Source organism: Anas acuta, chromosome 1, assembly GCF_963932015.1.
Source record: "Anas acuta chromosome 1, bAnaAcu1.1, whole genome shotgun sequence".
NCBI classification, from domain to species: domain Eukaryota; kingdom Metazoa; phylum Chordata; class Aves; order Anseriformes; family Anatidae; genus Anas; species Anas acuta.
In genome coordinates, this window is record NC_088979.1 from 98,400,101 (window position 1) to 98,414,295 (window position 14,195).

A 14,195-nucleotide genomic window follows, 5' to 3' on the forward strand; every position below is an offset into this window, starting at 1 on the left:
TTAGCCATATAACATTTTTATTTTACTATATTGACATTTTCTGCACAAATATTTTAGAGTAAAAATAGAAAATAATTGTTTCATGTAAAATTACCAAAAAAATGCAAAACAAAAGAAATACATAATTTTAGCAGAGTATAAGTGTCTTTATTTAAAGAGTAAAAAGTATGCAAAAAACCTTCTGTTTTACAAAAAAATGGGAATATTCTTTCTGTGTTTTCCTTCTGGCAGCAACAGAACAACTCTCGACAATATATTCTACATCTTTTATTTCATTGAAGACATCAAGTTAGTCACAGGTTTCTCCCTCAACTACAGAAAATGTGACTGATTTTATAACTTTAAAAATTTCTTCTTTACTAATTCGAAGAAGGTGGAAAAGCAGATGATCCCACAATAAAAAACCCAAAGGACTGTATCATACCCACTGAAAAGCTTCAAAATAATAAATCGGATATATTTACAAAGAAAGTGTGATATCAGAACTTCTCCCTAGAGGGCTTATCATGTAATAAGAACATTCGGGGGATAAAGTATTGATATTACATTTCAACTTTGCTATTAGTTTATCCTACTGCAGTCCAGCTCTATTTAGTAAAAATATTTTAAGCTCTTCTTTTTGTACTGTATTTTAAAAGGCCTTTTCGTGAACTCTGCTAAATGTAACTAGTGACTTGTTTTGGATTTTTGTTTAGTAATGGAGCAGTGTTATATACATTGTTGCTGCCACTGAACTATCAGCTTCATCTTATTAGTAGTAAGCAAATCTACATCTATTTGCGCTAGTCACCGCAAACACTTGTCAACTGGTGGAATTAGACTATTTTAACAGTAAGAAATGGATTGACAATTGACCTCTTGTGACAGACACATACTTTGCTCAGGGTTTAAAAAAAAAATGTTTAAAAAAAAAAAAAGTCAACGTGCTCAGCAGATGGAGTGCTTTAAGCACCCAAGAAAGAAAACAATATTAAGAGTTATTGAAAGAATCTGTCAAGAAAATGTTATAACTGTGGAGGTAATGAAAAAAGCAGACTAGAAATGCATGCAAGATTTCTAATGTATCAAAAGCTATCTGCAGATGAACATCCATCTATAAAACAAAACAAGTTTGTCCTCAATGCATTTTTAGAATAAACATAAAAAAAGAGTATTCTGTATTTCCTGCCCTCTGACTGCAAGTATGACCATTCCTTTTCAGATCAAGAGCAACAGCCCAGTACTCAATATAAAGAAGTTTTATGTTTAGAAACTCTCTGTACAAGCACTTTTGATTTAAGGTATAAGGGTAGCTCACTCCCACTGAATTAAAAGTTTTCCCTTAACCATTTTCATTTTAATTAACTGTGAAGTGTTCGGAAGGGGGAGGGGGAGTCAATTAGAAAAAGTTGGAAAATATGCCTTGTACCATAAATATTTATACTGTTTAATAACATGAAGGGGCAAAACCAAAACAAAAAAACGCTATTTTCAGACATCAAAAGGAAGAAGTCCAATAGGCATCAATATAGAAACTCAAACATTGCAGCCTACTTTTTACTGCACATCTGCATGAACTACTCTCTATACTAGTGTCTCAGGATTCAGAATACATTCCAACTATTTCTATTCATCATCCAGACTTCGAATTGCACCCAGTTCTGGAGCATGCATTTGGCTTATGAAGCTTCAAAAACATCATCTGAAGTTCAGAAAGAAATTAATTTTAAATAAAAGTTACACATCTTTGTATTTTTATATACGTCAGACTGTACAATAATTTGGAAATCAAACTTCAGTTCTTTTTAAAACTATTTCCAATTTGCATTTTGTTTCTAAACAGGAAGGGACTACTGACTGTGATTAACTTAGGTCTTCAGTTACTAAGGTTGACTACCATGCAGGTACGAGAACCTTGCAGAACAGAGCATTAAAGAAACCCCACCAAAGCAAACTACTCTTTGGGCAAGGGATATTTTTTCAAGTTTTCAAATCACCTGATGGGGGAGCAAGGGAGGGAGGGTTTTTTTTGTTTGTTTTTGTTTTTTTGTTTTTTGTTAAATGTCTAGCATCAACAATGTCTTTCAAAACAGGTAAGTACTTGCCCTCATACACGCATATTATCTACATATTACAATGAATACTCATAATTGGCTTTTCACCTAAGCCAGATCTAAACCTGGATCTCCTTCTTCAGCACAGATCTTCAGTTCGGTCTAGTCTTAAGTTTCCTTTGCTTATAAACACGGAAGTCATTTTAAGAACCTGATGCTTTGTAATGTTTAATATGTCTTTCAACTCTGCTTGATTAAATGAAAATAATGAACATGTTTTAACTTTGAAAGCATCAAATTCCATTTGGTAGGTCAGCAGAGAACAAAAGACTGGAAAGAACTGAACCCAGACAAACTGATCAGCCTGCTTACTGTACGTACTTCATTTTTGTTAAAAGCACTGCAAAAAATATTTCGTAGAGCTGTGGGCACAGAACACTGACCAGTTCAACTTTTCTCACCAATTTCAGATTGTATACCATAGAGGCCCTGACTCAAAGTTGCAGAAGCTGCAGTGATCCCTTAACTTACACTGAAATATATGCTGTTAAAAGATCCAAATTTATGGCAGTCCCAGTTCTTTGTAGAAAATCATGCACTGTAATGTACTGTGAAGAAACAGAAGAAGCTTCAAATTCTGATAAAACTAAGAGCAACTGCTCTGGTTATATACGAAAGGCCTCAAGCTCCCACTTTTAGGTCCTAGTGCTCAATTATCTTTCTCTGTTTGCAGGGATGCTGTAGCTAGTGCTACTGCTGTAACTGGCTGAGCAATGCCGTGAAGCTGCATCTTGGCCAGTTTCTTTTGCTCACATTCTGTAACCAACCGATTCAACTCTGCCGCGCTGTATCCAATCAGAGTTTTCAAGTCGCAGACAAATTTGTAGACAAACCTCTTGCCTTGCACTTTGCAGATCATGTCTCCATCATAGTAATACCTGTAAAAAGAAAAAAAAAAATCAAATTAAGTTTTCAGCATCTCTAACTTCCGTACACAGTCATTTACTTAGCAACACTTGGACACCAAAACATGAATCCTTTGCACATCAATGTTCTCATGTAATTTCATATACCAAGATAACATTTAGTCTCTTTTTTTTCCCCCCATAAGAAAAGGGAAGAAGGTTGAAAGTTTTCTCTGCACCTTGATATGTTAAGTGAAAACAAACCACAATAATTATATTATGAACTGTAGAAAGCACCAAGGCCATTTTTAAGCTGGAGAAAGTCAAAACAGCTTATGGGGACAGGGGAATAAAGTTTATATAGTGCTTTGCCTTAATAAGAAAATGTTATCTCCTCCCTCGTTATTGTCCTTCGCCTTCTTTATTCACCTCCACTTTTCCGAGACAAACTGTTTATGTTGGGAACAGCTTGAAAATTAGTATTGTGGTTTTTACGCTACTAAAAACAAGGAAGAGAATGACTTTTAAAAGAAAGAACTATAGAAGCACACTTTTTTAATAGTTACTACTTGCTAAACAATGTCCTCTGCCTTTATTTACAACTAAAATGATTTCTCAAACTATGAACACTTTTTACCTTATGTCACAGAAGAGTTATCGCACTGAGCAGAGATGCAGAAAAGATAACAAACCCTATATGACCCCACTGCATTCAAGAGACATTACAGTATAAGTATTTAGGTAGTATCACTAAAATAAAGAAGCCAGCATTTACAGTTTTGTTGCCGTTCTTGTCTGACTGCAGGGATTAATTCAATGCACATCATATTTCTCATTAAGAAAACTTAAGTAGTTAGGAAATAACTTGGACTTGATGAGCTTAACAAATCTGTGATAAATTTAAAAAAATTAAAAATCCTGGCACACAATTTAGTTTCCTCAAAACCATCACCCAGATGTTGTACAGGACAGCAGAGATTTCTTGACTGCCTTGACTCAATCCTCTGAGTGACATGCTGGTACAGTAAAGATATTTCTCATTTACCAGTAGAATCAAGTCAAGTAAAAGACTAACTTTAGTCTCCAAGGTCTAGGGGAAAATAGGTAAATTACTAAGAAAGCAACTATTTTTTTTTTTTTGACACTTCAAATTCAGCATTTATGAAAAGGACCAAAACCATGCAAGATTCCCACATCTCATGATAGAAACAATCCAATTAGAATTGAAGCTATATGATATACACACACACACATATATGTATTAGTATTATGTTGAATACATTTCTGGTTACAGCACTTGCCTATTCAAAACCACAAATATAGAGCTAAAATACCCATGCAAGTTTAGAAATCCTTAGTTGTTGGAATCTTTTGAGTTGCACGAGCACTTTGTTTCAGAATAATACAGGAGATGAATTCTTTCTCTTCAAGTCTCACTTCCCTACTGGGTAATTAGGCAGATGCTGATTTTAGAACATTCACCAACTTGTATGTAACAAAAAAAGCTGCTATTCCTTTTTTTCAGGAAGATACTGCCTGATTTTCCTGCAGCTGGGCAGAAAATTTAGCACATTTAATAATATCAACATCATTTCTGGTACTAATCAAAACTGACATGATGATTTCAGTACATTAGTAAACAAAACATATTACCACTTTTGTTTTAATAAAAGTTTGGCTTGACAACACTGTTTATCTCAGTAGTAGTAAGAGGCATTAAATATCCCTTCAGACATTCAAGTGTTAGAAAACATGTCAATATTGACGCAGCTGCCAAAATGGCAAAACTTTGTGGAATGTCATTTTTGTAATTCTGACTGAAATATCAATGCAAAACTTCCCTAATAGTGATTTATGCAAATTAGTATGCAGACATCTGTTTAATATCCCAGCTATAAGAGCATTATCCCAGAGTTCTTCAGCTGCCTTTGAGATCTTCTGCATAGTTTGTTGACAAAACCCCAAAACCATTAGCATCGTTTATACGATTTGATGTTCCAGAAAGTTTTCACATATACCTTCAGTGCATAAATGAATAGATTCAGAAAAGCAAGCAGGAAATATGGGAATGGTATTGCAATGATGCAGGCTGGGGACTGTCTGTCTGGGGAGAGGCTCTACCTACTGGGAAAAGGCCCTGAGCACCTGCATTAACTGCAAGCTGAGCACAGAGCAGCAGCATGTCCTGGGGGTGGAGACAGCCCAAAGTGGCCTGGGCAGCACAAACAGAAGTGCAGCTGAGAGGTGAAGGGAAGTCACTACTCTTTAGTTGGCGCTCACGAGAGCATATCTAGAATACCATGTTCAGTTTTGAGTTCCCCAGTACAAGAAAAACAGACAAACTGAGGCAAGTTCTGTCAAGGGCCCTTGTGATAGTTGGGGCTGGAGCACTTCCACTGCGAGAAGGTTGAAGGAACAGGGCTATTTAGCTCAGAGAGGGCTTCAAAGGGACCTACCAGTTAGACAGGTCCCAACACCTACGGAGGGGTCACTGAGAAGAAAAAGCCACAATCCTCATAATGGCACACAGCAGAAGGACAAGGAAAAAAAAAAAAAAAACAAACAAAAAATAAAAAAAGAACAGCATAAACTGAAACAGTAGAAGTTGAAACTGGATATGAGGACTTTTTCCCCCAGAAGACAGGCAAGTAGTGGGAGAGATTGCCCAGTGAGGTTGTGGAGGCTTGTGGAAGATTCAAGATGTGCCCAGAAATAGGCCCTGAGCAGCCTTGTGCCAGGTTGGACCACAGGCCTCCTGAGGCCCTTCCCAGTCATGGGATTCTGTGATCCTATGAAAAAAAGTAATGCTCTAGTTTAAAATATAAATATTAAGATTGCAAGGACAGCCATATGAGTTCAGACTTGAGATCTATCTAGAACAGAATAATTACTCAAATGAACCAAAAGCAGATGACTAAGGAAAAGCATTGAAGTAGAGTAGATATATAATAATGCTCTTCCTCGCTTTCAAAGACCTGGGGCTCAAGAACTTCCAGGAGTTCCACCGTTCTGTATTTAATACCCCTCAAAGTATTTTTTTCATTAATTTGTCCACTTGCCTCAAACTCATACAATGATTTAGATGTCCACAACAATGCGCCTAAAGGAGTTAAAAGACAAAAAAAAAAAAAGTTTAGGCTATGTATTTGCTGCCTGCCAATTTCTTTTCATGCCTCCTGTTCATGTAAATGAGATAGGGAGCAGTCATTCTTTATAAAACCATGAATGGCATAGTCAGTAGTTTACAACCTCCCCCAGTATTAGCATCATTTCTTACAGAGGTATATTTAAAGAGAATTTGATGTTTTCTAAACAACCATAGAAGAGTTTACTTCCTTCTAGAAGGATAACGTAGCAAAAAGTGGAAGTGATTAAAAGTAAATCTTGCATATGACTTCAACCGACATATAACTTTACTCATATAGAGTTCTTAAAACTGCTTAAATATTTATTGCCTAATGCTGCAAATACCTTTCTTGAAAGCTGATCATATCTGAATAAGAAATAAGAAACTCAATCTCAACGATTTAAGAGAACTTGGATGAATTTTCTAATGCTTCAGGAGACCAAATTAACTGGGAAAAAGTATAAAATTCATCTATTTGCATTCTTCCCTATTCCCCAGCTACGTTGTCTACAGTGATTCAGTAATACAAATTTTTTTTTTTTTTACCAATGTCAAACTACAGAAATCACAATGGAATGAAGACAGCATGAAACAAATCATTACAGAGGAATATCTGCTTTATAAAACACAAGCAAGAGGAACATGAACAAGTAAACTGCAAAATATAAATCAGTAATTCAGAGTATTCACATATTTATGCATCTTTCCCCATTAATGAGCAGTTTGGCATGCTAGTGAAAGCATAAATGCTGAAGATGCATCCAAAAAATATATTTGTGAGCTTCACAAATTGACTGTCATGTCAGAGTTCAATAATCTTGAAAAAATAAAGTTTTCAAATGTTCAAAAATTTATTGCACTAGCTGCTACAAAGAAAAGTATGACCTAATAGGAAGGAGTATCTTCAAAGCATCTGTTTATCCCCTTACTGAAAAACACACACACAAGACTTGCATTATGATACTTGGAGAAAAAAAAAAGTAGCCAAGATGAAACAAAACATTTTAGACCTGATCAGTTTCTAAATTTCTTACCTCAAAGCCCGACTAAGCTTCTCATAGTTCATTGTGGGTTTGTTTTTGCGCTGACCCCATTTTTGTGCAACCAGTTCAGGTTGGTTCAATTTAAACTCTCCTTCATCACCAACCCAAGAAATACAGTCCCGAGCATCCTTGTCAGTGAGAAGTTCTAATAAAAACTGCCACAACTGGATCTGGCCATTATTTCCTGTTGATAGAGGAACAACAAGATCCATTTCAAGTAGTCCTTTTTATGTTCCCATCAAGGCTAAAAATGTTCAACCAACATATTAAAGCAAATAGCACAAAATGTATGATGTAAGGAAAATTTCTTCTCCTCTACAATAAAAACACCACAATACTTTCTTGCAATACTAATATTAATCTATGCAAAAAGAAACTGAGTATTATGCAAAACAAGATTTCTCATATACTTGTTTCTATAACTTAGGAAAAAAAAATATGAAAACAAAATGACAAATAGTCATTTAGGCACACATCCATCCCTGAAATAGAACAGATTTAGCACAGACTGTTTATTCCTCTTCAGGCACACATACAAATAGATATATTTTTTTTTCAAATGATTGTTTATTCTCTAACTTTCTACGTGAAATATTAGCGATAGGAAAACAAAAAATACCCACGAACCACAGCTTAAGTCTATATAACATCTTTCATGTACAATCATTACATTTCTTTTTAACTCAAGTATATGCAGTTAATTTTCTGAATTCTCAATGAGAATGGATAGCAGACCTAATGCCTAAAAGAAGAAACCCAGAGTGTTTCCCACTGATATAAGATAAATTCTGGGCCTAAAAATCGTGAACAACAAAATAGAATTCCAAATAGACTTTCTCAAACAAGCAAAAAAAAAAAAAAAGCTAAGGAAAGAAAGGGATTTAACAGAACAAAGGATTTAACAGATCTGCAGCAGTAGGGATAATCAAAGCAAAAATGATAGCAAGAAACAAAGAATTAGATGAGTTATTAATGATCAAATGGTATATATGAATACCAGTAATTCTGAAAATAAACTGCAGATTTAGCTTGCCATTTTCCAGAAGGTGTATTCACTTAACAGAACAGAAATCTGAGGCTTGCTAAATTCTGAGGCCATCACAAAGGAGGGAGGTTGGGGCTGAACAGGGGTAGGCAAACAGATCAAGCAGTAGCTAGACTAGGTTTCTGCAACCTACAGTTTATTTTCTCCCCCTTCTGCAAATGGAAGGTGGAAAAGTTAAATGCTGGAGTAAGTGCTATGCAATGGTTTGAGAGGACAGACTGTTAAGCTACAGGAAGAGAAAAAATTGTGCGCATTTTATTTACTACGGCTAGCTCTATCTGCTCTGTGTCAGGAAGATTCAAAAGCTGTGGGACCATGCTAACAGCGCCTGTTAGAGCTAACGAACCTGCCAGGTTTGCATGTGCTTGAGATATGTTTTGTAGGTAACAGTCCCTTTTTTGTATCTATATGGATTTTTCTACAAACATTATAACCAGAGTGACAAAGATGCATTCTACAAAACTGTAACTCAAATTAATGAATGTTTAGCTCATTTGCATTTAAAAATAATGTAGACAATACCTGTTCTGTTCCCAGGGGAACTTCTATCTTCCCCAGAGATCCTTGGAGCTCTCTGTACTTTAGCTGCCTTTGCACTGCTGTTTATTACTTTAATGGTGGTCGGGGTTGCAGGCTGTACAGATGCTGGAATAATCTGCACAGCTGTAAAGCAGAAAACATTGCAGAATATAAATTATAAATTGCTGATGAAGAAAGGTCAGATGCATAGGCATGTATTATTTATTATCTACATTATAATATTAGGAGGTAGGTTTTTTTCCACTGTTAAAAATATACATGCTGTATAAATCACAATGCCAAGAATTTAATTATTTTATTTTTTTTTTACCACTTACAGTAAAAACTCCGGTTTTAGAGTTGTAGTAAAGATGCTGTGTTGTAGATATAACACTAGCTTTAGTCTACTATCATGTGTACTAGACATGTCTGTTAAAAACATCTCAAGCCTTGAATTTCAATTTCATGCTGTTCCTTTACCTTAATACAATCTTCTTTACAGTCACTGTGCAATCCTTCATATTTGCTATTCAAACAATGAAATAACCTGCTATTGCTATGGTGTAAGATGATTCAAATGCCCTACCCTAGGTGGATTTTAACTAGACTCAAACCCAGGACAGAATACATAGTCCATCTATTTAACACGTAAGCTGCTTAAGTCTTCTGGAAACTGATCAATTTTAATAATTGATGACACAGCTAGAAGAAAATTTCAAACATTTTTTCCTTGTATTGCTTTCCAAACAAGTCTTCTCTTTCATACACTTTCAATTCTTTTTGGAAACATTTTATTTTGAAATCAAAATTGATAAATTTTAATTTATCCATTCAGTAATTTAATATATATCCTCAAATACCAAAACCTCTGGAGTCCTCAAGTATGTATCCCTAGACCAGAAAACCTACTGTCCAAAACGGGTTAGAAAGTTCCATAGTTCGGGTCATACAACATTTTTCAGACAGTAACAAAATACTGAGAAACCAAAAATTTTGCTTTGAAGTTTGAAGAGCGGAGAATTGGGGGTGTATTTTAAAGAGAACTATTCTCTCTAGTGCTTTTCTGACTGTTGTACCATTATGGCGTGGAACCGAAGCATAGTGCCAAACTTGCAAATGGTTAATTGTATAAATTAACTGCTGGCAGAAATACTTACGCTGATCAATAGTAACAGTTGCTATTTCTCCAGAGTGTTCTTGACTAGCCAACACATCTGCAGATCAGAAAGAAGAACAATTAAGTTCTTATTCAACCCACAAACTTCAAGTTTACCTTCACCTTCACTTGCATATCAAACACTTTCATATTTCACAGATGGAAGAAAAGTCAACACTTTGTATTAGTTTGCAAGAGACGTGCACAGCTCATGGTCTTATAGGTATGTATAAACATTTAATGTCTGTCATTCAATTTTTAGAAATAACTGTGCTTATGATGAATTTCAAAATATCTTTTTCATTCTTCATCCCCTAAAGCCATTATCTATTTAATGTAAATTGAGATTGAAATAGTTTATTCTGCCACGTTATATTCAAGCATGGTAAATCTAAAAGCATATTAATGCACATACAAATACATCACTTATCAGTCAGGCTGTGCACAGTCTAAGGACTTCATTGCCTATGCTTAATACTCTTCAATTCTATGTGAGACAGAGATGTACATTAAATAACTCACAATCAATATTTAATTATAAAGCTGTCCAATTCAGGAGAAGCATAAACTAAGACAAAAGAGGACTTACAAAAAAAAAGGACTCATCAGTCACTACTTCCTCCCTCCTAGTTATGAAGTTTGATGAAAAATGGGGAAACTGTTTAGTATGCAGACATGCTTTGTAACAGCCGACATTCTCAGTAATACCTCCTGTTATCTTGTGTTGTTGCCCTTATTTATACTGCTATTATGAAGTGGAGAAAAAAAAGCTGCTCACAGCTGATTTAATTTTAAGCAAAAATAAAAGAGAAGATGGGAAAGGAATTAAGTAAAGTTGGTTACAGAAAGACATCCCATACACTTCCGAAGAAGTTCCAAATGACTCCAGAGAATTTCTCCACGTGGGACTCGCTGGAAGAAGTCTTCTTGAGTGAGGCTGCAGAGCTCACGCCCAGGAATGCTGAGTGCATTAAGGTCAATGTCTGACATGCTGAACTCCTTCATCACCCACACCACCCAGTGGAGCACCTGGTCTGTTGACCACTGCACAGGGTCTGGGGTGGGGGGAGAAAAAAAAAAAGAGAGAGAGAAAGAGAGGGAAATGAAACTGAAATACATCTCACTGCATACCACACAGTTCCTCAGCAGGGAGGGTACAGAAACAGGCCTTACTGTAATTTACAAGAATTAAACACACATGGCTATTGATCCACAGGGTTCAGACAAGTAACCTAGAGCTTGTTTTTTCCATGTGACCATCTCTGCAGACCTTTTTCAACCCTTATGTTGGTGTTTCTTGTTATCTCCCCCCCCCCCTTTTTTTTTTTTTTTAAAAAAAAAAAAAAAAGAGTACGCTTCTACACCAGTCAGTGCTTATATTCAAAGTCCTGCGATGGTATGTTTTCAATTACTTCCATAAAGATAAATATGTAACATTAAGGAGAGACATGGTTATCATCTTTCTGCTGCTCCATTTTCTGGCTTTATTTCTCATACAAATTAATACTCTAATTCTTGCTAGGAACCTCTGCTATGGTACCAAGCTTTTGGATTCCATTAGCAGAAATAACTTTAAGAGCTGTGAATCTGTAATCTCTGGTAAAGCCCACCAAAACATAACACAACAGGAAAGCCACAAAAGTTTAAAGACCTGCTAAAAGCTAGTTTTCCATTTGTGGGAAAAAATAAAAAAATAAACTTGTAAGGATGAAGATACTGAACCTTTCCTCGTGATGATTATTATTTACTGCTTGGACTTGAATTTTACTACCAACATACCAATCTTTTGCAAAGATTTGAGAATTTCAGATGAGTAATTTCAGAACACTGCACAGAACCAAGCCTCACAACTCTTTCCATCTGTCCTCTCTTTCCATTTTTTAAGATACTTATTTACAAATTAAGATTAAGATTAAATTTAGATACTTATTTTAAGTGTTGAGAAAAGGCTTTTTTTGGGACTCCATAAGAACCTTAATATTCTCAGAAATCTCTGACTATAACATAATAGAAAATTTTACGGTGCCTTATTTCAACCCAAGTCCCTGCAACATGAACTCAAACAGTACTTAACATTTTACTCATTCTATGATGACAGTTTAGCTCATTCCTGTGATAGCAAACATTCCTATTCTTAATACAGAGATCTCTACCATAATAAACTAGTAGGATTTCCCTGGAAAATTTTGCATGGAAGACAGTTGTGGATTTTAGAGTTTTTCTTAAAGCAACATAACTTAATAAAGCTTACTAACAACTTTATTCAACATGGTTTTAAGTAACTTTCTTCCCATATTATACAGGAGAGCACGCTAAAGAATGTTCAAGACTGCTCTGATAATGGCTTTCGTCCTCACAAACATTCTGCATCCAATCCTTGACTATCAACAGACAGAGCATGATAAAAGCTATTTTGGAGCTACTTGTTTATGAGAACAATAAAAAGGCATCAAAAAGCCACTGCTTTAGTTATGAAAAATATGTTTGAGACATTGGGAGAGCTACATGTCCTGCCTGCAAAGTCCCGTGACTTCACTGGAATTTTTAAGCACTTTCAAGTACCTTCCTTTCCAAACACACTCTAGTTCTGCAAGTCTGATCGCAGAGTACAATTCAACTTCAGATGCGTGAAGAGCTTTATCACTAACATACACATTTTTAAGGAGAAGGAAGAAAACTGCTTTCTGAAATCTGTAACAACAAGAAGGTTCTGGAGCAAAAAGCATGATTTTAATCAAAGTACTTGAAGCTTTGATGATGGTTCTCTTTAGCTTTCTCCTATGCAGAGATATTTGTATTGCATTTACCCATACAATTACAAGTCTCCTCGGAGGTACCAGAACTCTTTAATTACATAACCAAAGTTAATTATCATGTATGAAAAATATGTGCAACCCCTCCACACCAAATAGAAAATTCCCCAAATACAAAACCACCAACAACCCGAAGAACCAGCCAACATTTGCCCACTTCACAAACAGGTATTATTACCATAGGGTATTCCAAGGCGCTCCTGCTCTTTTCTGTAGCCTTCCAGAGCTGCAGCCCATCGTGTCACCTGTTCAGAGGTCTCATCTGAAATGGTTGTGATGTGTTTGGTTCCATCTAAGGTTATCACTTGAGCTTCCTCAACAAGGTGAGCTTCAGCTTCTGCATGATGAGCATCTGGATCAATCACTACCTCCACAGTTTCCACAGGCTTCACAATTTCAAGGATATTTAACTTGGGCTCTATCCCTAGGTGTAGATAGAACAAACAAAACGATAAGAACGCAAATATAACAAAAAAAATGTTTAAAAGCTTTGCAAAATCAGTAAGTGTTAGAATACTTAGGAAAGATGCATGATTGAAAAGAATGATCACCGTATTTCTGCAAGTCTCCTAAATGAGAACTATGTAGTCCATTATACAGAATATAAAGTGAATATAAAGCTGTCCCTCTTTTCTCCCCTGGTGTTACAGTTTCATCTTTTTTTTTCATTATTCCGTATGGATGAGCACGTGGGCATATACATAAAAGTTTGTGTTCTTTAAGAAACGTATGGGGCCAAAAACAATCAACCAAAACCCCCAAACAAACAAAAACCCCCAAGCATCTGCCTCCCTCCCCCCACCAACAGGTATTACTTTCAACCTTTACAGTACTTCCCCACCATCTACATAAGTGTTAACATTTTCTCTCAAAGTGCCCTGCAGGAAGCAGTGCATTCAACAGCAAGTTAAAAGAAAATAATAATAAAAAAAATATTTTGATTTTTAGTTTTATCAGTTATTCATTTTCTTTACTTTTATTTCTGTCACTTAAGAAGTTTGACTGTGGAGTTTGGAGATATGCCTGCACTCCACAACAAAGAATTCACTCAGAAATGCCACTAATGCTTTGTATTGTCATCCCCTCTGTGGTCTCCTGAGAATGCATTTTGTCCAATTCGTACCTTACCAAATTTCACAGAATTACAGAATCATTTAGGTTGAAAGAGACCTCCAAGATCACCTAGTCCAACCTCTGACCTAACACTAACAAGTCCTCCACTAAACCATATCTCTAAGTTCAACATCTAAACATCTTTTAAAGACCTCCAGGGATGGTGACTCCACCACTTCCCTGAACAGCACATTCCAATGTCCAACCCTTTCAGTAAAGAAGTTCTTCCTAATATCCAACCTAAACCTCCCCTGGCACAACTTTAGCCCACTTTCCCTTGTCCTGTCACCAAGCACGTGTGAGAACAGACCAAATAGAAGATCCTGCCCATCGTAATATACTAAACTAACTTATTTTCATTTTTCTGATGCATCACTTCCATTATAATGACAAAAAACAAATGCACTTCTTTAGCAGATTTATATCAAACATGACTGCACA

The 14,195-nt window shown here is 35.8% G+C and overlaps 1 protein-coding gene across 3 annotated transcripts in view; it reads right to left on the minus strand.

Annotated features, from left to right (window-relative positions):
• The window catches only part of GABPA (GA binding protein transcription factor subunit alpha), a 24,960-nt gene continuing 10,765 nt past the window's right edge, over positions 1-14,195 (minus strand). For all 3 annotated transcript variants that reach the window (XM_068689919.1, XM_068689900.1, XM_068689910.1), the window contains exons 5-10: positions 12,820-13,065; positions 10,689-10,883; positions 9,830-9,886; positions 8,676-8,816; positions 7,100-7,292; positions 1-2,971 (exon numbers count right to left, since the gene is read on the minus strand). In XM_068689919.1, coding sequence (XP_068546020.1) covers positions 2,743-2,971; positions 7,100-7,292; positions 8,676-8,816; positions 9,830-9,886; positions 10,689-10,883; positions 12,820-13,065 — 1,061 coding nt within the window. In that variant the 3' untranslated portion in view covers positions 1-2,742. The remainder of the gene's footprint in view (positions 2,972-7,099; positions 7,293-8,675; positions 8,817-9,829; positions 9,887-10,688; positions 10,884-12,819; positions 13,066-14,195) is intronic.